Genomic DNA, 24,160 nt, shown 5'->3' on the forward strand with positions numbered 1-24,160 from the left:
ACACGGCTGGTCAGCTCGGCCATGGCCTGGCCGATGACGTGCATACTGTTGGCCATGTCTCGGTGCACAGTCACCAGCTCCTGGCAGAACCGTTGGAACATCTCAGTCTGTTGTGTGTGAACATGGAGGAGCTGCCAGTCCAGGGTCCCAGGGGGCGAGCTGGGATGTGGCCGCGGGGTCCTGCAGGCCTGGGTCTGGGGTGAGGGATGCGGTAAGCCCTCTGTCTTGGAGCCCACAGTTTCCGACTGGTCTGAGGAGGAAGACGAACGGAGGAGGGTAGGCCTGGCCGGGTGAGCATCTTCCTCTGGAGGCCGTGGCAGGGGCATGCGAAGAGGCTTCCGAGAAGACCCCGGAACCTCCTCATCTTCATCATCTTGGAGGACAGAAGTAGAGAAGATAAATGATTACAAAAGGGAGGAAGAGTGGACCAGGAGTGGACCCACCCCTGAGAACACCATAATGTCCCCCTTCCCTACCACCCTTCGGCTCACACTGGCACCATGCATGGAGAAGTGCCTGTTCTCCCAGTCCCCGGGGTGCCTGGATAGGGCACCTGGGAGAAGAGATCCCCTTGCTCTTGCAGGGACAGATATACTGCAGGGGAGAAGCCCAGGCCAGGGGAGCTGGAGACCCTAAGTCCTGGCAGCACCATGAAACCCACTGGTGCAGCCCCTGTGCTGTGACTTCATTTCCGCAGTTCATGTTCTGCAAAGTGACAGTGTGGTGGCTTCGCCTACCCACCCATCCACTTGGCTGTCTGGCCTGGTTAAGAAGAGTAAATAAGCCAAGTACTGATGGCTCATGTCCTGTAATCCTAGCTACTCAGTAGGCTGAGATCTGAGGATCACAGTTCAAAGCCAATCCAGGCAGGACTCTGTCTTTTTGCTGTTTACTTGGAGATAATATGAATCCCAAGCAGAGTGGAGCTGTGTGGCTCAAGTGGTAAAGCACCAGCCTTGAATGAAAAAGCTAAGGGATAGTGCCCAGGCCAAGTTCAAACCCCACCCCCTACCCCCACACAGAGTAAATAAGGTGCAGACACAGGTGCTTTGCAGAGCTGGGACCTGACACCTGCCAGAAGCTTGGGGATGCTCTGTGTGTGTGAACTCCTCAAATCAGCAAGGCCCTTTCTGAGTTGCTAGGGCCACCATGTGGCCTTGCTGGAACCTGCAACTTGAAATGACCACAAGGCCATTGTAACAGAAGAAAGAGAAGACATAGTACTGGATATCCTTGTATTCCCCCCTTGTCTTTCTTGGCCCCAAAAGTCGACTACCAGGTCAGGCTCCTTAGGACTCTACCCATGAGTTCTTGTCATGCAGGACTCATGGGGTAGGCTGCTACCTGTCACTGGACACAGGGACATAGCCCCTTTCACAGAAGATCTGAGCTTTCCAGTGATGGAGGTCATGGGCTGATTCCTATGGCATTGATTTAAAACAAAAAGTGATAGGCTAGTCCCAGTGTCAGGTAAAGGCAAGCCCTCCCTAATTCAGGGCCAGCCCCTGGGAGATGGCAGGGAGGACAGCACATTTGCCCTGTAGATCACCTTCTATTCCCCAAGGGTCCTGGGATTTCTCAGGCCAGGCGCAGTACCAGCCAGTGTCTCTTGAGTCTGCTCAGCCTGGTGGCATCCATAGCCCCCTAGGATGGGAGGAGCAGGACCCACTGGGCCAATGTTGTTCCTCTTTCCACCGCCTTGTGTTACCAAGACCCCCTGACCAGGCTGGAAACAGCTGGTGGCGGGGCGGAAGGTGGGGAGGGGCTTCTGCCAGGCTGGGTTACCTCTTACAATCTCATCCTTTGGAGAGATGGAGGGGTAAGCAGACCATGGATTCAGGGCATGGACTTTACGGGGTGCTGGGCCTCAGCTTTTTTTTTTTCCTAACTGAGGGGGACTTAGGAAATCTGATTCCCAGGGAGCTGGGCCCACACGGGCTCCAGTCCCCATCCCGAACAGAGCAGGGCATGCTCTGTGTCTGCTGTCTAGCGTCCTCGTGCGGATAACAAAAAAGTCAGACCATCAGAGGCTCCTTGTTCCTTTCCAGTGCTGAGAAGCTGACTCTGAGTGGCCACCTGTCAGCAGCCCCAGCCAAACAGGAAACGAGCAGATCCCTATGGCAAGGGGCCCCAGGAAGGGAGGCAGAATCCTGGGAACCACCTTCCCCACTGGTCTGCTGGACCCTGCAGGCTTTTCTGGAGCTCCTCCTCCCACCTTGCCCCTGACCTCCAACGGGGGCAGTAAGAGAGGTGGGGTGGATGTGTGGAGTAGCAGAAATAAAGCGGGTACAGTTCCACATGGGGCAGACCTGATTTGCCCCTTCTTGTTGGTGAGCCCCAAGATCTCTGCCTTGAAGTCCAATGGAGACACAGGAAATGGGGGAGGGGTGAGGGAAGAGGGACAACTGCAGAGGGAGAGGCAAAATAGATGGAGCAGGATGGGAGGAGGGAAGGAAGACTGAGAGAGGGGACTTAGAACGCTGGGGGGGGGGCCAGAAAGAGGCACGACCAGAGAGAAGAGGGAGAAGACAGCACAGCACAGAAGAGTGCAGAGGGCAATGCAGAAATAAAGTGATCAGGTCCAGACATGGAGACAGCAAAAGGATCTTTTCCATGGCAGCCAGGGCCAAGGCTGTGCCCCTCCCCCTGCTGGCTAGGCTGGGGCTTCCCTGGCTTCTGCAGTTCCTGGAACGTGCCAAGCTCCTTCCTGATGCGGGCCTTGTACATGCTGTTCTCAGCCTGTGCACCCTCCCCTCCCCTCCTCTGCGCCTGCCTCTGTTCACATAAGGCCTGTTAACCCTTCCTGGGCCTCTCTGTCCCAGCATGTTAATACCCGAAGCCCAAAAACTTCAGAAGAGCTTTATACCCAGCCCTGTCCATTCAGCTCCCCAGTACAGTAAATACTCTAGAATGAATGTATCAGAAGGATTGGAGGTAGGACCAGAGATGGGCGGGAAGAGTGGGTGAAGCAGGGAGAGCCAGGAGTGAGGGAGAGAAGGGGTGTATGTGAGGAAGGCCCCGAGAGGAGGCTGTAGCCTGGTGAGCGATACTCACAGCTGGTGGAGGGGCTGTCGGTGCCGTCCAGTTCTGCCCTGGGGAAGCTGTGCCCAGACTGGGCTGTGAGCAGTGCAGACTCGATGGCCTTCTCGTGGGCAGTGAGCACAATGGTAGGAGCCCGGCTCCCAGCTCCAGGGCTGGACAGTGACTGCTGCATGAGTGCCAACTTGTCCTTCGTCCTCCGCTTCATGTCATCCCACCGATGCTTAATGTCCTTGATGGAGCGGGGGACCTGGCTGATGGAGGTGATTTTCCGAGCTATGCCTTCCCAAATCTTGTCCCTGTCAGCATGGGACAGCCGCATGGTCTCCCTCCCAAAGAGCAGTGCCTCGTGGTGGGTCACCTCTGTGACCAGAATGTCCAGCTCTTCCTTGGAGAACTTGGGCTTCCTCTTACGCTCAGCCAGGGGCGCCATGTTCCTTGGGTTGAATATCCCACAAAGTACAATTGGGTAAATGACCGTCAACGCAGGTGGTCCTCCTCCTTCCCAGGAGGCACCTGGGGCAACCTGGCCCCCACCACACCCTCCTCCTACTAGCGAGAGAGGGCCCACCCTGGACTCCTTGCTCCTCCATGGGGAGGGTGGGTGGAGAGATGAAGGGAGTGCTGGCCTCAGTCCATTCATTGCCTACAGGCTAGGACCTGCCTTACCTCTCACCAATGGTGAGCACCAGGGCAGTTCAAGTTCAGTGAACTGGTGCTGCCCTACTCTCCCCATTCAGAATGGGAACAAGTACACCAACCTCTCCCGGCTGGTTCTAAGGAAGGAAAGTGAAATGTATAGAATGCCCTAGAAAGGAGATAACACAGCACTTACACAGAGACACAAGCTGGATGGATGGCTTGAAGGAATACTACTTGGACAGGAAGACTCCCCGCAGTGGGCTGCAGTGGCCTGTGGCATCAGCTGGTGGCGCCCATCATGGGGATGTGATGGCAGAATGCTTATTTGTCACTTGTGAGGCTCACTTCCTTTTCCCCACATGCCTCAAGTCCCCAGCTCTGGGTGTGTATGTTGGCAGGCAGGCAGGCTTCCCTCCCTCAAGGACCCCACTGGCACTGTTTTCCACGTGGCTACTGTGGCTTACTGGGAGAATAGCAGGGAGCCCGAGGGCATCCTTTGGGCCACCTTGACGGATGCCAGATGTGGCCCTGGCTTCCATCTCCACAGACAGAGCAGACAAGAGGCCCCGGACAAGGGGCACAATGATGCTCTTCCATCTAATGGAGCATCCACTCTGGCTTCAGGATCCAATTTCCCCACACTGTGGTTCTATCTGGCTTTTACATTACACTGGCAAGGTTCAAAAGGTCCCCCTCCAACAGAATACCAGGGTCTGGAGCAGGATTCACTCCTCTGATGGTTTCTAAAACTACAAGTCAGAGGCCAGTGGCATTAAGATCCTCCAGCCTCACCTCCTTCCCCACACCACTATGGAAATGTTGAGGGCCCAGAAGTCTGGGAGAGGAAAGGCAGAGACTTTTACACACAGTCCAAGACAAAGGCAGAGACGGGGGCCTAGAACTCTGACACATCTGAGACTAGAGGTCAAGTGTCCTTGGGTAGCTGAGGGGCCTCTGCAAACCACTCTAGAGCTACTTCCTGAGGCTGCCAGGAGAACCAAACACCCATTTCTCAATCAGGTCACTATGGGCATCTGGAGCTGGAAGTTTCCAGTAACAGGGGTAGGGAGAGGAGATACTATAAAGAATAGACTGCTTGCTCCTCAGCATCTTTAGCTTCTATCCCATGTAAACAAGTAGCACCCATGCACAAAGCTGTATTCATCCACAGTATCTCGGAATTGTCAAATGCCCACAGGGAAACAAAACAACCTCTGGTGGACAAATGATCACGGTGCCCAGCAAAGGGTGGCCAGAGGGTCAACTAATGCCATCCTCTTCCTGCTCCATGACTTACTTTGTAAAGAAATGATCTGTCCCATCATTCCCAGGCCCCTATATCCCACCTGTGCAATGAATTAACAGTGTCCAAATAGTAGAAGGAGCTGTCCAATTAGAAGCCATACATGCACCCAAGCCTCACCTGCTCAAGACTTCTCCAGCTGAGGTCCCACAAGTTGGAGCCACCTGGGCGCCATTTGGACCAGGACAAAACCATGCACATGAGGTGGGGGGAGCCCAGCCCAGCCCATCATTTGACCACTCATAGGCCAAGGAACCATGCTTCACCTGGACCCCTGTACAGTATAGCAGAAAGAATCCTGGCTTGGTCCTTGCTCTGCTGCTGTATGCATGAACTTGGACAAGACCTGGCCCTGCTCTGATCATTGTGATATGAAGACCACTACAGAGCCATGAGAATCTCTATGGAGAGCTTGCAAAACCCCAGTGCCCTGGGCCCATCCCCAGCCCAGAAGTTCTGGAGTGCTGACCATAGTGGTTCAGATGTAGAAACTCCCTGGGAGAGTTTTGGCCCCAAGCTCAGAGCAGATGTGGAACAGGTTAGCTTGTTGGGCCTTAGCTCCTGGCACCTTGGTAGTTTTAACAGTGCAGAAGCCTGGTGCCAGGATGCCTTAGACACTCTCTCCCAAACTTGCCTGGCTGGAATGGTGAGATGGAAGAGCCCAGTGGGGCTCTGTGCTGCCTATATACAGCTGGACTAAGAACCTCATGTTCTCTTGCTTACAATGTTCTAGCCTTTTGAAAGCCCATACCAAGATGTTCTTCTAGGTCCTGAAGCACACTCCCTGTGACCCCACCAATAACCATGTTAGAGAGAGTTATTTCTTCATCTTTTCTGGGGAGTGGGGGAGGACGGTACCGAGACTGACTCAGGACCTTGTGCTAACAAGGAAGGCCTTGAGCTACACTTCACCTCCCTTTTGGTATTTGAGGTAGAGTCATAATTTAATGCCTGGACCAGCCTGGGCTTCTATCTTCCTCTCTATGCTTCTTCTCATAGCTGGGATAACAGGCAGGTAACTACAGTGTTCTGCCATTGGTTGAGATGGATTCTTACCAATATTTATGCCCAGGCTGACCTGGAGCCCCACTTCCCTGATCTCCACCTCCTAAGTAGCTAGGATTACAGGTCTGAAACCACTATGCTCAGGCTGGTGGTATCCTGAGTCGGGGGTGGGGGGCTGGTGGGGAGAGAGAGATGGGATCTGTTCAGAAGCAGGCAGTTAGCACTTGGGCATGAACAGCAGGGGGGGGAGCTGATCTGGGCCCAGGGGCCAGGAACAAGTCAGGGAGCAGTGTCAACCTCTTTTGGGGGGGCTTCTTTCAGGAAATGGCTGGCCAGGTGGTGTGGGAGGCAGTGGCATAGGGTTGAGCTGACCATACTATAAGGCAGAAGTTCTCTCGCTGCTGGAGTCCCCGAATCTGTACCTTGTTAGAGGCGGTGAGGCCTACATGCTCTCAGCTAACCAGGCCCCTCTGATAGATCACAGTGGTACTGCTTCCATGGAGATCTCCCTGTGATGCCCATCTTCCACATGCTTCTCCTCATTGGCTGGGAAATGCAGCCCTGAACTACAGCACCCTCCCTCATAGGAAGCCCCTGCAGCCCCACCCTTGTCTACTGCTTCCCCCAGCATCCACAGCTCATGGACCTCACCAGAAAGCCTCTGATCCACAGTGCTCAGCCAGAGGCCAGTCCCTGACACCTCCCTTCCTGCCCAGCCCAGATCCAACTTCCCAGTCACCACTTGCCCAGTCTGATCTCCTTTCTTCCCCACTGCTCACTGCCCTGATCCTGGGCCCTGGCTCACTGCCCTGATCCTGGATCCCAACTGGGCAAGGCCACCTGGAGTGACCTGGGTGGGTGGCCTGGCACAAACTTCTTTGCCACACACAGGACCAGGATAACACCACTCTTAAACTCAAGCGTAACAGTGAGTCCTTTGGAGAGAGGAAGCCAGGAGTCCTGCCTTCCATGGGAAGGTCTCAGCACCACTGCTAGGAGCTGGCCTGCAGTGGCTCCCCACCATTGTAGAGGTTGTCTGCCCAGAGGAATGGGGGCACAGGCCTAGGCAGGGAAGCTCCTTTTCCCCCTGGAGTACTGGGGGAGAGAGTGGCTGGTGAGCAGCCTCTGGGTTCCTATAGGCACTGGCCTGGCCATTTCTAGAATTCTCAATGGAAGCCTCAGATCACAGGAAGGTTCCTCATAGCTGGACTCTGAAAACAGCAGCCCTGGAGACCCTACAGGCCCAATCCAGGGGAATGGTCCTCTGGCCTGTTCCAGGGGCCCATGAGGGTCCGGGAACTGGCAGCAGGCAGGACTTACCTCATCCAGTTGGCCTTGGTGTCGTCCGAGCCATCTATGGACTTGTACCGATTGTTCTTGTCCACAATCTAGAAGAGATAGAGACCGTCTAGAATGGGCTGTTCCAGAAAATCTCGCCTCCCGGGGTTCCTCCAAGGCCCAGGGCCCAGTCCACCATGACCTCACCTCCTTTCCCTCTTCCTATGGCCACAAGGGTCAGGAATCCCTGCCACCTAGCCTCCACCCACTCCCATTATCCTAGAGCCCCGGCGGCATGGCTCAAATGTCAAAGCACTGGCCTAGCCAGTATAAGACCCCAGGTTCCATCCCTAGATCAGCAAAATAAAACAAAACCCTTCAAGGTGTTTTGAATTCCTGGGAAATAAGAAGAGGGAAATGGGAACACCTTTCCCCTCAGGTTTGATGGAATACCCAGCAATATTAACAATGAGTGCCACTTTTCACACACTACAAGGCTGAGCCTGGAGCTAGGCACTATTTAGGAGACTGAGATCTGAGGATCACTGTCTGAAGCCAGCCCAGGCAAATCCACGAGACTCTTTATCTCTACCTAGCAAAAAGCTGGAAGTAGAAGTGTGGCTCAAGTAGTAGAGCACCAACCAGCCTTGAGCAGAAAAGCCAAGTAAGAATGCAAGGACCTGAGTTGAAGGCCCAGTGCTAACATAAGAAAAACATCAACAACAATAAAAATGCTGAACATAGTCTCCCTCCCACCCCCTCTCTCCAGTGTCTGTGGGAGACAGAAGCCACCAACTTCTAAATATTTAAGATCCTTGGGATTTGGGGTATGGCTACTTCTCTTCTATAAGAATGTCTTTATCTCTTCTTGAATTAAAAGCAGGGCTCAGTCAGGCATGGAAGTCTGTCTAGGCTGGTTTTTATTTTCTTTGGACACTTTCAAAATCGAGAATAAGACTGATCTAGGTCCACAAGCAACCCACTGGGTCTAACTTGAGTCTTTTATGGATAATCTGTCTGATTTGAGGACTTTCCCCTTTTCTGTCATTTTATTCTGTGGCTTTGAAGCAGAGCACAGACTTACTTTATAGAATTCTCCTCATGATGGGACAAGCACTTGCACATGTATTTCTTTTTTTTTTTTTTTGTCAGTCGTGGGGCTTGAACTCTGGGCCTGGGCGCTGTCCCTCAGCTCTTCAGCTCAAGGCGAGCGCTCTACCACTTGAGCTACAGCGCCACTTCCGGTTTTCTGGTGGTTTATTGGAGATAGGAGTCTCACGGTCTCTCCTGCCCGGGCTGGCTTTGAACCGCGATCCTCCGATCTCAGCCTCCTGAGTAGCTAGGATTACAGGCGTGAGCCACCAGCGCCCGGCTTGCACATGTATTTCTTGATTCTGGGAAATTTTAATGCTTTTGAATATTGTGTCTTAGTCATTTTCTCCAACTTTCTTCTGGCAAAATTTCTATTAAACACAAGCTCTATATCCATGTATGAGACTATCCTGTTTAATCCTTGATGTCATCTAACTACTCCCATATTTTTCTCTTTTTCTGGGCAGTTTCTGAGAATCTCTTCTCACTAATTCTCTCTTTGACAGTACCCAGTCCCGCATGTTTGCCAACTATTAAGTCTTTCCTTTCTTCCTTTGCTCCCTTTTTTAAAATAAGGCCCTTTCCTTCAATGGATGTTTCTCGTCTCCAAAAATTTCTTTTTGGGGCAATCCTGGTGCTTGAACTCAGGGCCAGGGCACTGTCCCTGAGCCCATATGAAGTGGACCACACAGTTGGTTTCCTGAGGAGTAGATGATTCATTCAAGAGACTCATGGACTTTCAGGCTCAGACAGACTTCAAACTACAATCCACCATTCTATTCTTTTCTTGTCTTTCCTTTCCTTTCATTTTTTGGTCTTGGGGCTTGAACTCAGGGCATTGGCACTATCCCTGAGCTTTTCTGCTCAAGGCTAGTACTCAACCACTTTGAGCCACAGCACCACTTCTGGTTTTCTGGGTTAACTGGAAATAAGAGCCTCATAGACTTTCCTGCCTGGGCTGGCTTTGAACCATGATCCTCAGATCTCAGCTCTCTGAGACCTAGGATTACAGGTATGAGCTACCAGCACCTGGCTTCGATCCACCATTCTTAATACCTTATCTATTCTCCCAAAGCAGCACAGCAATATTTTATCCATGTAACTCAAACCATGTCACTCAGCAGCTCAAAATCTTATCCATTGTGTTCATGATAAATTTATATTGAGGCCTCAGCCTTCCAGTCCTGTAGACTTATCCCTGCCCTTAACCATTTACTAAAAAACTATATTCAAAAGCATTAAAATTACTCAGAATCAAAAGAGATAGGTTTGAAAGAGCTTGTCACATCATGAAGAGAATATTGTAAGATAAATCTCTGCTCTGCTTCAAAGCCACAGAGTGAAATGACAGAAAATCATGAGCAAAGCGAGAGTCCACTGACAGATTATCTATAAAAGACTAAAGTTAGACCCAGTGGGTTGCTTGTGATCCTAGACCAGTCTTATCCTTGATTTTCAAAGTTCCAAAGAAATAAAAACCAGCCTAGAATTCCATGACTGACTGAACCCTGTCACTTATTCAAGATAATGAAATAAAGATACTTTTTACTAAGGAGAAATGGCCATGCCTACCTACCCACCTGCCCTGTTCTCTGTCCTGTCACTTTGCTGCAGCCCTGTGGCTGCCTTTATTAGTTCTTTACTTAGGACCTCTCTTCTTTAAACACACACACACACACACACACACACACACACACACACACACACACACGCACACACCCTTAATAAACACAAGCCTGGTGCTGGTGGCTCACACCTGTCATCCTAGCTACTCAGGAGGCTGAGATCTAAGGATAGCAGTTCAAAGCCAGCCCAGGCAGGAAAGTCCACAAGACTCTTATCACAAATTAATCACCCATAAGCCAGAAGTAGAGCTATGACAGTGCCCAGGCCCCAAGTTCAAGCCCTACAACCAGCACAAAAATTAATAATACACAAAAAATCCCAAGCACTTGGAAATGAATAAATAAATAAATAAATCAGTTGACAGCTTTGTATCCATCAGAAAAGCCAAGAAAACTCACATTTATCTCAGAAAATCCCAAGTGAAGACCATCTATGCCTCCAACTCCTCCCTCCCTCCTTCCTTCTTTCCCCTCTTTCCTGCTTTTTACCTCCCTCTTCTTCCTACTCTCCCTTCTGTCTATGTAAACCGCAATCATGATGATGGTAGGCCACCCCCCCCACACACATCCTATTTCACGACAGTATTAGGGCTTGATCCCAGGGCCTCACTGATGGCTAGTGCTCTACTACTAGAGCCACAGATCTACCTCTGGCTTTTTTTCCCCAGTTAACTGGAGATAAGTCTTATGGACTTTCCTGCCTGGGCTGACATCAAATCAGGATCCTTAGATCTTGAAACTTCCCATTTTTGCCACACAAGGAATTTCTAAGAATAAATGTACAATACTGTTTGGCAAGTTTACAGAAATGACTCCTAAGTGAATACATCCTTTCTTAAACTTTTTTACCCACCAAATTGTTGATGCCTGGTCCCTCTGTATTTCTTAGAGGTCTGTCTATGATACAGACTACGTCACTTCCTCATCTGACCCTAAGGTGAGTTCTCCTCTGCCACACTCTTGGCTTCTCAAAGGCATTGGCTCCATGGAATCCTGCTACTTTCTTCAAAGTCTTAAATTTTTTTTGCCTTGTTTTTGTTGATGATGGTGTCTGTCTACTTGTTGTTTGGGGAACAGACCACCTCTCTCTCACCAGACCTAAATGAACAGAGGCAAACATACATGTCTCTTTCATAGCAGTGGCCCACTCCCTAACACAGTGTACAACACATGATAGAATACTGGGTGGGTGGATGGATGGATGGATGAATGCCTGAGGGAATGAAGAGCCTTTTAGGTAAAAAAGCAAGTTAAAGGGGGGGAAAAAGTATGTGCTATTACTGTTCACAGTAACAAGAAATAAGTGATAGCTGGAGCTGGCTTGTGATGACTCATAAGTGTTGACAGTTAGCCAAGCTCTAGTGCTCATGCCTGTAATCCCAGCCACCAGGAGGTTGAGACTTGATCATGGTTAGAAAACAACCTTGGGCAGAAATGTTTGTGTAACTCCATCTCTAATTAATCAGCAAAATGCCACACTGGAGGTGTGGCTCATCAGCCATGAACAAGAAAGCTAAGCGAAAGCACAAAGCCGTAAATTCAAGCCTCAGCACCACCACCCCCCAAAAAAAAACAAAAAACACAAGAGAGTCAATTGTTAAATTTTCAAGAATTTTAGAAAGCAGTTGTTAAACACAGATATTATTTTTTAATGATAGAAACTGGATATTAATGGCTCTCATCTGTAACCCTAGCAACTCAGGAGGCTGAGATCTAAGGACCAGAGTTCAAAACTACCCTGGACAAGAAAGTCCATGAGACTCTTAGCTTTAATTAAGCACCCAAAAGCCAGAAGCAGAGCTGTGGCCCACGTGGCAGAGTGCTAACCTTGAGCACAAAAGCTCAGAGGCAGTGTCCAGGCCCTGAATTCAAATCCCAGGATCCTCCCTCTCCTGCCCCTCCCCAGACACACAAAAAGATAGACATTTATAATTCCAATGAATCACATGTTCATTGAAGTGGTAGAGCACCTGCCTAGCAAACCCAGGCCCTGAGTTCAAACCCCAGTAATAAAAGAATAGGTGGAAGCCCGGTACTGGTGGCTCACATCTGTAATCCTAGCTACTCTGGAGGTTGAGATCTAAGGATCACGGTTTAAAGCCAGCCTAAACAGGAAAGTCTGTGAGATTCTTATCTCCAATAAACCACACAGAAGCCAGAAGTGGCTCTGTGGTTCAAGGGGTTAGAGTGCTTGCCTTGAGCAAAAGAAACTCAGGGACAGATCCTTGGACCTGAGTTCAAGCCCTAGGATTGGCAAAAAAAAAGGAAGGTGGGGGCTAGTGGGGTGGGGGGCTAAGTCACTGGGGACATGCCATTGAAGGACTGGAGACCCGGGTCTCTTTTGCTTGCCTTATTTCCCAGTACCCATGAGAGAAGGAATTTTCCCTCCCTGTCCCCCCCAACCCCCACCCCCAACCCCTACCCCAAGGTCCCCTCTGACATGCAGCCTCACCACAAGCCCAAAAGCAACATGGCCACCATCTACCTACAGACTGCCATCTCCAAAACTGTAAGCCAAAGTAAGACTTCCCTCTTCTGAACGTGAATATCTCAAGTATTTTATTACAGTCACCAGGGCCGGGATGTAACTGAAGAGTACAGCAGCTGCCAGCTTTATGCAAAGCCCTGGCTTCCAGTCCCTACACTGCCAAAACCAGGTGTCTGCCACAGCCCTAGAAAGCTTGCCCAACATACACATCCCATCTCGCTGTGCCTGGGCCCTGGCAATACCACACACCAGAAACTACTGCAACTGAAGTAAGGAACTCAGGTCTGACCAGAGCCATACTGGCCACATGGTCTTGCATCTTGCCGTCATGCTGGGGGAAAGAACCACCCCCCTCCCATCACCTGCTTCCCAGGTAATGGGCATGCCTGGACCCCTGGAGGTGGGGGCAGGCACTTGGCTGAGATGTTACTGAATTTGTCAGTCCAGGCCTGGGACTGGGAATTTCCTGAAGATCTGCCCCCTGCGCCGACCTATTTTAGGCCAGCCTAGCTGCCAGGGACAATGCCACGTATGTCTCCGTGATCGTGTCCTGTGTCCTGTCTCCTGGCTCGTCTCCAGTCATCATGGCATCCCAATTCAGCTCTCCATTGGAACTGAATTGGCCTGTTGGTATTGTTTTTGTTATGTCTTTCCTCTTTAGCAAGTTTCCTAGCTGGGTTATGTGTATTTGTGTGCTGCAGGCCTTTGTAACAACTGGTGGCCTGCAGCCCCTGAACAGTATATAATAAAGACTCCAATATTCTATACTTTAAAATGTGGCTTCTGGGATGATTTACCTTACAACACAACCGGCATTATTTCCTCCCAACCCCACATTCCATGATTGCAAGAAGAGCTGGAGCCAGCTGGGGAGGGCCGCCGACACATGAGACGGGCTAGCCGCCTGTCTCCTTCAGGTACATGCCTATGTTGGCATGGCCGTGCCAAGTCTGGGGGACAGGTTTCAAACTCTCTGCTTTGGTTATCTCTAGAGGGAGGCTTTGTCTGCCTACTTATATGACCTGACTACCGTTAGTGCTGAAAATTCTCAGAAAAGACAAAACCTACAGCTCAGGTTTCCTATCCTTTCATGGTCCCCCCAAATGATATTCGTCCCACTCTGCTGGGAGCCTCCTGCCCTTCTCCAAGCATTTTCAAAGTGAATATCCACTCCCCTCTGGATAAAGGAAAAGCAGCTCTAGTCTGTCAGCCAGTGGTAGGAGCACCTAGGGTATAGTCAAAGTCATGGGCCCAAGGGAAACACCTAGAACCTCAGCTTTGCCATGAGCAGCCACTGCCCAGTGGTGTTGGATGGGTGGCTTTAGGGGCCAGCCTTGTGTCCTCATCTGTAGCATGGGGTAAAAGCAGCCCACTGCCAGGAGCTGATGGGTCACACCTGCAATCCTAGCTATCTCAGGCTGAGATCTGAGGATCATGGTTCAAAGCCAGACCGATCAAGGAAGTCTGTGACTCTTACCTCCAATTAACCACCAGGAAACTAGAAGTGGAGCTGTGGCTCCACATGGTCCACTAGAGACCTCTGCCACTGGCTTTGTCCTCAAGTTTTCTGAGGGTATTTCTCACCTTAGCCTGCCCACCAGTCAAGCTTTTCTCCCACCAAACCTTCATTCATTCATTCACTCACTCATAGAGTAAATCTCACTGGGAGAGAAGCTCCAGGGATGAGCTCTAGGGAGAAAATGGTAACTTGGAGCACAATGCCTTTGCTAGGCAGGTGCTGTACTACCTGAACCATGTCCTAGCCCTTTTTGTTTTTTTTTTTAAGTAGTTGTACAAACAGTTTTCAACTGAACAAGTCAGATCATGAGTAGAGTGCATCTTGATCAATGTCACGCCTTCCACCATTCTCCCCCATCTTTCTCCATCCCACCCTGACCCTCAAGCTACATAGTGCTTTGGTTATTTCTGAGATAGTATCTCTTATTTATGCCTGAGTTGTCCTTGACCATGATCCTCCTATTTAAGTAATCTGTAGCTTGGATGACAGACCTATACCACTGTACCTAGTTTTTAGTGGCTACGATGGGGGGTCTCTCTCAATTTTTTTTTGCCCAGGCTGGCCCAAATCATGACACTCCACAAATTTGTCTCCCATGTAGCTGGGATTACAGGCATACACAACCATGCCTGGCTAACAAGTAAATTGTTATAGAACACACAGACTCATGGGTCATAGCCTCAAGATCATAGACCATGACGGGGAAGGGCCAGCTCTGCAGTGTGCTATACTGCTGAGCTGCAATCCTCAGTGTATCAGGTGGATTAGAGGCGGTTTTGACTTGAGATATTTCCGTGTGCATTGGGCTTACAAAAACATGCCTCCATAATAAAGACACTGCATGGTCCACAAAACCTAGGATTATTAGCTGGCCCTTTCCAGAAAAGCTTGCTGACCTATATGCTTTGTATGTATTTGAACTCAAGACCTCTTGATGGAAAGGTGCTCTATCACTTGCGCCATGTTCCCAGTCAATCATTGATCGCTTTAAGTATTTTTCTGGTAGGGACTCACATTTTATCCAGGATGGTATCAAACCAAGATCCTTCTCCTATTCAGATCTCGTACATAGCTGGGATCATAGGCACAAATCACCACATCCAGCTTGTTAGTTGAGACTGGGTCTTGCCAATATTCCCTCCCCTCCCCCAAGGCTATCCTCAAACTGAAATCCCCTGGACCTCTACCTCCTAAGTAGCTGGAATTACAGGTATGAACTACTGCACCCAATACAGATCCCTTTTATTTACCCTCAATTCTGAGGGCAACTGGTCTCACAGTAGTTGAATATATGTTATCAGTTATCACAACTTGCATGAGCCAATGAGGACTTCTCATATAAATAATGCCTCTGGTAAAGAAAGGCCAGGGCAGTTGGTGTGATGTGACAGTATTTGCCAACAAAGATTTCCCAGTGTTTCAAATCCAGACAGATCGTGGGGAAATAAAGACATCACATAGCACACAGAAGAACAGGCATTCACAGCCCAATGTATCTGGGTCCAGGACTCACTGCTATGGTGACCTCTGAACAGCTGTTTGTGATGACTATGACACTATCCATTATGTCAAAATGACTTTGTTAGCTGGACACTGGTGGCTCACACCTGTAATCCTAGCTACTCAGGAGGCTTAGATCTGAGGATCACAGTTCAAAGCCAGCACAGGCAGGAAAGCCTGTGAGACTCTTATCTCAGTTAACCACCAGAAAACTGGAAGTGGTGCTGTGGCTCAAAGTGGTAGAGTGCTAGCCTTGAACTGAAGAGCTCAGGAACAGCACCCAGCCTTAGAGTTCAAGCCCCACGACCAACCCCCCCCCAAAATGACTTTATTACAGTCATGTTGGGGGCTTGTAGTTCCATCCATTCTGTATTAGAGAATTTGGTTTTTAGCCAGTTGGTTAAAAGTTATGAGAACTTCTGTTTACCCAGCTTATTATATGTATCCATCTCTAAGCAAGATTAAAATAAAATGAACGCCACATTGAGTCTCCACAAACAGCTGAGGGAATGACAGGTTGAGAGAAGGCTGGGTCAGTGTCTGGAAATATTGGACTACTCATGAATTATGTTCTACTTTCCTTATGGTATTAATAGATTTTTGAGAATAATAGACTCTAGCCAGAATGGGTTCTCTATCATGTTATATTTTGGGGGGAAAGCTTTAATTTGGTTTGTAATTCCATAACCCAATGACCAATGACCACCATTCACTCAGGGCCCAGACATCTTGGTTGCTAAACACCACCACTTCCCACTAGAAGAAATCACAACTCCAAAGAGAGATGGCTGGAAGATGTTTATGCACCGGAGAGCCCTAGGGATGGACTACAACACACTGGGTAAGGAAGACAAGGCAAACTGCCACCATGTCTCTGGACGGTGAGAACGACGCCACAGGAGAAAGCAATCAGAGAAGTGGAAACCACGGGACATTCTGTAGGTGACAGGACGTGTCGATATTGCTGAGTCATCCCTAGCTATCTACTCAGGAGACTGAGATCTGAGGGTCAGGGATCGAAGCCAGCCTAAACAAATCCAGTAGACTCCAATGAACCAGAAAAAGGACAGAAGTGGAGGGATGACTCAAGTAGTACAGCACTAACCTTGACCAAAAAAAGCTAACAAGGGTATGAGGTCCTGAGTTCAAGTCCTAGCACCAACACCTACTGGTGAATAGTAATGAAACAAACAAGCATGAAATTCACTTGTTCCTCTGTATATACACATGCACCCTAACCTGCCTCGAGGCCATTTTCTTTCCTTCTTGGAGGGCTTGTTACCCCTCCTTCCCCTGAGCTCCCCAAACATGGCAGAGCCAGCCTGCTTCCAGCTTACACCTGGTGTAAGCCGCTAGCTTACACCTCTTGTATAGCCCAGATACCCAAGGCTCTCTCAGACTCTGTTCTGTGATGCTGTGAACTTTCACACATCCAAGTTCAAGTTTTAGAAGAGATTCTCATCTGATAGCAACTGAGGTGTCATGTCTGCTGCCCCCAGCACAGGGGTCTGGTGTGACAGCGAAGCCCCCTAATCAATCCTATCATACAATGCACTCTTTTTGGAGGTCCCTGTCCAGGGCCAGTGATTCTGGAATCACTGGCCCTGGCTCATGAGCTCTCACTTTTCATGTTGAGGAGGGAAGGCACCAGAAACTGGCTAGGCTGTCTTTCCCTGTGGCTGCCAGATTTGATCCTACAAAGCCCAAATCCCACTACAAAAGTCATTATGGTATGCATTTTTTAGCCCCATTTCTGGCTCTAATTGGGATCTCCATCCTTGTTTCTCACCCCCCCCTTCCCCTCTCTTCTCTCTGTTGGAAAAATGCTATCCTGGTATATTTTATGTATCCTGCTAAGTAGACAGGGTCTGAATGAAAAACGTAAATAGAAACCCTGTGCCAACTCCTCTTTCCTTTGCCTCTTCATTAAAGCACAAGGCTGCATAGCAGCCTCTGGCACCCGGTGCCTGTAGTTCATCCCAGCCGGACGGTCTGCGGCTAGCCTGGGTGACCTTGGCAATAGACTGTGGTGTTTATAAATTCAAATGGGGGGGGGGCAAGCAGAGAAAGAGGTATTTATTTTCTAAACAGGCAGAAGTAAGTGCAAAACTCCTGGGTGGGGGGGGGGGTGGACGGGCAAGCCATGAAGGAGAGCTCCAAAGGGAAATGGGCCCGGGGTCCCTCTAAACCCAGACCTTTGCTTTCACTGTGCAGGACAGGACCAGCTCTCCTCCAGGCTGTGTGGAGCCAGAGGAGCAGAATAGACTCAACCAAGGGCAGGAGGCCGGAAGAGGTCAGGAAGGGAGGTGGAGAAAGCCAAGAGGTAGGATGAGGGTAGGTTCTGGAACCTGATGGAACAAGGCTGAAACACAGCTTAGCTACGTGCCAGCTGTTCAGCTTTGTGCAGAACTGAGGTCCCTGGGGCCTCCATTTTCCCTCTTGTGCAATGGACAGAACAATGCATGCATGCTAGTGCCATTGCAGGACTGGCTAAGACAACATTGCGAAGAATGGAACCTGGCCCCAGACAGGTGCAAGGTCTCAATAAACATCACCATGCTCATGTGACCATCCTGCCATCTCTCTTGAGTGCAATGCACAGAGATAACCCAGGGCTGTGCACAGAAAGGGCTTTCCTGGATGGAGGCCAGGGCTCTAAAGGCAAAGGAAAGGTCAAGAAAAGATAGCACCAGGGATAGCTTGAGGATAGGATTTGACACATGAACGCAGTTCATGTAGGATGGGGGGTGGGGGTGGGGTTCCAGATCCCAAATCAGCGCCACGGTTCAGCTCTTTTTTTCTCTTCTTCTCTCATCCATCACCGAAGCAGGTGAAGCTGAGACTCCTGCTGGCTTTTTCCCAACTAAGGCCCAAACACCTGCTGCCCCTTTAACAATTTTCACTTGGTGTTTATTCTCATCCTGCAATCTCAGGAAGCCCTCTCTGACTTCAGGCCATTTTGAGTCCCTTGGTTTTCACTAGCTCCCAGCCTCACTTGCCATCACCCGTCACAGTGGTCATGTTTATAAGTGTTTACCTGATCCTTTGGCTAATCCCATGTCCTATATGGTAAGTTCCATGAGAGTCAGACTATGTGCCTGGCTGGCCTCCGTACCCCCCTGGCCAGCAGGACACAACACAGAGGAGATGACCTTACTGCCTTTCCCTGTAGTGCCCTGTGCTCCCATCACTGCCTGGTGACCAGCTCCTCTCCCAAGAGTTGTCTAGGGCTCTTTTCTCTTCCTCCCTTTGAAAATACCTTCTTCTTCATGGTTTGCATGCCATCTATCCACAAATCTCAGCGATCCTCTCTCCTAAACCTCTTCCATATCTGCTCACCTCCTGCAGCTGAGTTCAAGCCACCATCTCTGTTCTCACGAACCCCTTGCCCAGAGTCCTGTCTAGGTTCCTGGTTTTCCAAGCTGCAAGCTAACCAAGCTATACCTGCTTGGCCCCACCACTGGCTTTCCCTGTACTTTGGCCTGGGAAATATACCCCACTGGCCTCTCCTTTCCTCTCCTCCTTTCCTTGCCACTTTGTCCCTTCAGCTCATTATTGCTCCCAGCAGGGAACATGTGACCATCCTTACAAGACTGGCTGCGACTTCCTTAAGTTCTGAGCTAAAGGCAACCTTCCTGACACAACAATAATGACAAATAAACAACACTACACTAAGAACTTTACATTTACTCCCTTCATCCTCTCCAGAAGCAATAATTATGGATGTTACAAAACAGATGCAGAGAAGAAAACAGCTCTTCCATGATCACTTGTAGATGGGAAATACTGGACTAGAGACATGGCTCAAGTAGTACCTGAACTCAAGAGCACCTACTTAGTGAGCTCAAGAGCACCTGCTAGTGAGCTCAAGGTCTTGAGTTCAAGCTTCAGTGCTGCCCCTTGCAAAAATAAATAAATTAATTAATTAATTAAATAAAATAAAAACAAAATCCTAGAATAGACAGGAAATAGTGATGTCAGATGACACTCTGAACTTGGGCTCCCAGTCCCAAGTTCTTGACATGTCCCTTCATGCCACAGTCCCAGGGCATTCTATGCTCTGGCCTCAATGATGGCTTGATCACATGTGTAATATCTGCCTTCCCATGAAAATGTGTGTCCCCTGGGGACAGGAATCCTATCTATCTATGAAAGGCTTGCTTCTCTAGCACCTGGCCTACCACCTAACAGGTCTGCTTTTTAAATTGAATATTGTTCTGACAGCCTTAACTCCAAGCCATCCATTTTGGAAGAGGGGTTGGCTGAATCCTTTGTAAATACCACCAAATGTCCTCCCCCCCCCACATACAACCCTATGGGAAAATGGTCCTTAGCTCTGTCTGCCTGGTGATTTACTGATCTTCTTGCTACTGATCTCCCTAAGCATAGGTCACCCTTAGGTCAGAAGTGCACACCAAGGCAGCTCTTTGGCCGGTTGATGGTGCCCCCTGCTGGTTTCTCTCCTCATCCCTTAAGCATCCTCTCCTGTGCAAAAGCCAAGGGGATACTCACCAGCCAGGAGAAGCCAGCTGATCGGTCCTGGGTGGAGATCTGCCCTTCATAGGGGCCAAAGATGTGGCCCTTGGGGATGACCTCGTTTATGCAGCGTACGTCACTCTCCCCACTGGAGTCCTTCACCACCTCCATACCCTGTGGAATGGTGAGGGCTGCCCGGTCTGGGATGCCTACAGGCACTGGTGTGTCAGACACAAACACAGGTGGACCATGGTTCGGGCATTCATCCACAAAGTACTCCTGGCAGGACTCGCAGACTGGAGGGATGCAAAGAGAGGGAGGCCTCAGTTGCAGTGGGTGGGAGGCAGGATCCTCATGGAGGAGGCTGAAGGGCTAACAAGGAAGCCCACACCCAGGTCGTCTTAGGGCAGCAGGAATGCATATCACATATACCTCTGGAGTACCATCCCTGGTTCTGCCCCAGCCAGCTAGCTGCATATCTGTGGGCCATCGGTCATCATAACCCATTATCCTCCCTGCCAAGGCCAAAGCTAAGGCCTTTTTTATTCCAGTCATGGGCTTGAACTCAGGGCCTGAGCAGCACTGTCCCTGTGCTTTTCTGCTCAAGGCTAGTGCTCCACCACTTTGGGCCACAGCTCCACTTCCAGTTTTCTGGTGGTTAGCTGGAGATAGGAATCTCATGGATTTTCCTGCCTGGGCTGGCTTTGAACTACAATCCTTAGATCTCAGCCTCTTGAGAAGCAAGGGTTAAAGGCACAAACCACCAGCTAGGCTAAGGCTTTTGACTCAAGTTTGAAAGGAGGAGAAGAAACAGCGTGGCTTTGGGGACCAATGGATTGGGTCTGAATTACGTGTGTGAGCCCTTTGATGTCTCTACTTGGAAAATTAGACCAATAATAGCCACTTTCCTGGCTCACAGGGAATTCACTGAGGCCTGGGCCAGGCCTGGTGAACCTCAAATGACTGAGTGCCTCTGGCTGCAGGGGCAATGTAGGGTGCAGGAAGGATCCATCTGGAGCCCCCAGCTCCACTTACACCAGAAGTCCACTTGCTGGAAGCTTTTGGTCATGATGAGGTCACGTTTTCCCTTCAGTTTCTTGGGCCCAATTTCCATGGTCGAGGGCTCGGGTCTCCTAGAGCTGGCCATAACAAGGGCCAGCAAAGAAAGCAAAGAAGTCATCAGTGAGAGCCCAGTAGGAAGAGAGGTCAAGGATATGGCCAGCTAGCTGGCCAGGGGAAAGTCCTGAGCCTAGGCTTTCCTGGGCTACTGCTCTGGTTTTGGGGAAGCCTGAGCTCACCTCTGCCCTATGAGCTACCCCAGTTAGCCTTAAGGAAGATGGGCAGGGTATGGGAACTTTGCTCTGGATCCCAATACACTCACCCCAGCCAATGCGTCCTGCCCGCCCCACCACCTCCTTCCACCGTCCAGTCCCCGCCTGAGGGCCTCACCAGGGCTGGCCATACTCCTGGTCTCGGAGTGGTGAGCAGACCTCTGTCTTCACCACGGTCACCATGTCCCCTACAGCCGCCTTGGTGTGGGCCAAGCACTCCTTCATGTTCTCAGTCATTCTGTCCTGGGGACGCAGGAGGAGGCGGGACCAGCACAGGAAAAGGATCAAAGAGACAAGGGAAGAGGGGTGAGTGGTGGAGAGGGCAAGCAGGGGTCCCTTGGAGTCTAGTTACCCTCCCTGCCATCCCCAGAGGAAGCGCTTGAGAACACAGACAACAAAAACAGCTGTAGCCTCGCCAAGAGGAAATGACATTTCTATCCCAGGCTGGTCTTGGGGACGACTGGAGCCACCAGCCCCATGGGGGTCAAGGGACCAGGGCAGCTCAGGCCAGGAGGCAGAGCTGGGAAGCACAGCCTGCACCCCGACAGTAAGAGGCAAAGAGCCTGAGGAACACTCCCTCCACCCCCCAGGAGCCTGGGGACAAAACTCTGCTATGGGGGAACAGGGAGGGGATAAGTCAAGTCCAACTGAGGCCCAGGGTGGGGGGTTGGGGTGCAGAGACAAAGTGGGCCACAGTGGCTGGCGGCGAGGCCTCGGCTGAGGGACTGCCAGGGAGCGAGGCCAGGCCTCTTGGCCAGCCCCGAGCAGGTACAGGCGGGGGTGGGGGGAACTCGGGGGGGGGGGGGCCGCCACTGCACCCCTCTGTCACCGAGGGGAGTCTCTGCAGTGCACCCCGGCTTACCGCCCTCCAGCCCCGCGCCGGGCTTCAGCCCCTCCCGCGGCGCCCCGCGCTCCTCATGGCCAGCCCGGGGACACGCTCAGGGGGCCAGGGCCATGGCTCAGCCCGGGCTGCGATCGCGCTGGGCCCCGGGACTGGGCGAGCAGCGTTCGTGTGTGACTCACTACCCGGGGCCCCGCTGGCCACACCCCTGCTCCTCGGCTAATCAGCCCCCTGCTCCCCACCGGGGCCCCAAAGCCGGCGGCGGCGGGGAGGGGTGTGGGGAACAGCACGGCCGGCCCCCTCCTCCGGGCCCGGGGGCGCGCGGAGGGGACTGGGGCTGCCCAGCCGGGCGCCCCGCCCCCAGCCCCGGGCGCCCGCGGGCCCCGCTCCCCGAAGACCCCCGGGAGACCCCCTGGCTCGGGCAGGCGGGGCGGGGGAGGGGGGGAGTGTGCGAGGCGGCGGCGGCGCGGGGGGCCGGGCGGCTGCGCCCTCACCCACCTTCCCGGCGGGGCGCTCGGCCCGCCCGCCCGGCAGCCCGGCATTCCTTGCGGGGGCATGTGGCTTCTTGCCGGCCCCGGGGGCACGCAGTTGGCTGGCAGCCGGGAGGGGCTCGCGGAGCGCGGGGAGCGGGCGCCGGGAGGGGCGGCGGCCGAGGACGGCATTCCACAGCCCCCATCCACACCCCCACCCCGGCCCGGGGCGCACACGCGCCCCCCCACCCCCACCCCCAGCCCCAGCCCGGGCCGGGCAGCCCACAGCCACCTCGCCCCAGCCCGGGCGCCCTCGCCGCCAGCATCACGCAGCATGGGGGCGCAGCCGCGGCGCCCATCCGCCAACCCTCCCGCCCCACCCGCCCACCACCCCCGGCCGCGTCTCACCCCCGGCTCCGAGCTCCTAGCCCGAGGGGATGGTCCCTAGCCACCCGTGAAGAGACCCCCGAGGCAGGAACCTGGGGCCAGAAGCTGTCCCGTCCAGTGACTTGCCCAAGGTCACGCTGACCATGCCTGAGGGAGTCTTTGGAAACAGCCTCAAGTCCATGTTTCCGATGAGGTTCACCCGCATGCCTTCCTCGGCCCAGACCCTTTCGAGAACAGTCTCTGGGGTTGGGGGGGGGGGTCAAGGCTTGGCCCCTAGGTCCAGCACCAGGTGAGGAGGACGCCCTGTGAGCGCCACCCCCTGTCTCAGGGCATGGTTGCCACTTGCATAGGCAATATTCACACATAGTGCCTCCAGGGAACCAGAAAAGCCTTCTGGATAGCAACCCGTTTTGAGAGGCACTGTCTGGGCTCAGATCCCTCCACTTGCTGGGCCACTCTGGAGAGGTGCTTGGGATTGAACCTCTATCCCCAATTTCTAAGTTAAAACCCTAGGTCCCAATGTGACTCTATTTGGAGACAGGGCTGTGAGGAGAGGAGAAAGATGAATGGAGAAACAAGCACAAGGATGCTGCTCTCTGCCCCAGCACCAAGCAAGAACGCCTCATCTGAAGTAGGGTAGACTCAGAAAATGAAGCCTGGTAAAGTCAACTCAGAAATAAGGTATTCACAAACACAGAAGCACTATCTTTGCTTCTAAGACAGACAACTGGATGCATTCCTTACCTCAAGAATTAACATCTGTTTGGTTGCAAAATTCTTCCTGAGAGAAATGCTCAAAAATTAAAGAGTAAACAAGACCCAGGAACTTGACTTCAAGTCTCACAACACCAAGAGTGATTAAGAGCAAAGGTAAGTATTTTTGCATAACTTTAAGTCAGACCCTCGTGCTTTTTTTTGTTTTTCCCTGTCCTGGGGCTTAAATTCAGGGCCTGGCCTCTGTCTCTGATTTCTTTTTCTCAAGGCTAGAGCTCTACCATCTTGAGGCATACTGCCACTTTTGGTTTTCTGATGGCTAATTGATGATAAGAGTCTCATCAACTTTCCTGCCTGGGCTGGTTTTGAACCATGATCCTCAGAGCTCAGCTTCCTGAGTAGCTAGGATTACAGGCATGAGCCACTGGTGCCTGGCTACCTCTGCCTTTC

The 24,160-nt window shown here is 51.5% G+C and overlaps 1 protein-coding gene across 5 annotated transcripts in view; it reads right to left on the reverse strand.

Annotated features, from left to right (window-relative positions):
• Prdm11 (PR/SET domain 11) overlaps positions 1 to 24,160 on the reverse strand; it is a 70,999-nt gene that overhangs the window by 18,920 nt on the left and 27,919 nt on the right. For 2 of the 5 annotated variants that reach the window (XM_070032524.1, XM_070032520.1), the window contains exons 1-5: positions 22,161 to 22,245; positions 21,417 to 21,541; positions 21,003 to 21,106; positions 20,004 to 20,263; positions 7,310 to 7,377 (exon numbers count right to left, since the gene is read on the reverse strand). In XM_070032524.1, the coding sequence (XP_069888625.1) occupies positions 7,310 to 7,377; positions 20,004 to 20,263; positions 21,003 to 21,106; positions 21,417 to 21,535 (551 nt within the window). In that variant the 5' untranslated portion in view covers positions 21,536 to 21,541; positions 22,161 to 22,245. Of the gene's footprint in view, positions 1 to 7,309; positions 7,378 to 20,003; positions 20,264 to 21,002; positions 21,107 to 21,416; positions 21,542 to 22,160; positions 22,246 to 22,637; positions 22,658 to 24,160 lie in introns of those variants that run through there. The other 3 variants (XM_070032522.1, XM_070032523.1, XM_070032521.1) reach the window with 3 other exon arrangements.

The sequence above is a fragment of the Dipodomys merriami genome, unplaced genomic scaffold (assembly GCF_024711535.1).
Source record: "Dipodomys merriami isolate MVZ:Mamm:240054 unplaced genomic scaffold, mDipMer1.0.p SCAF_21, whole genome shotgun sequence".
NCBI classification, from domain to species: domain Eukaryota; kingdom Metazoa; phylum Chordata; class Mammalia; order Rodentia; family Heteromyidae; genus Dipodomys; species Dipodomys merriami.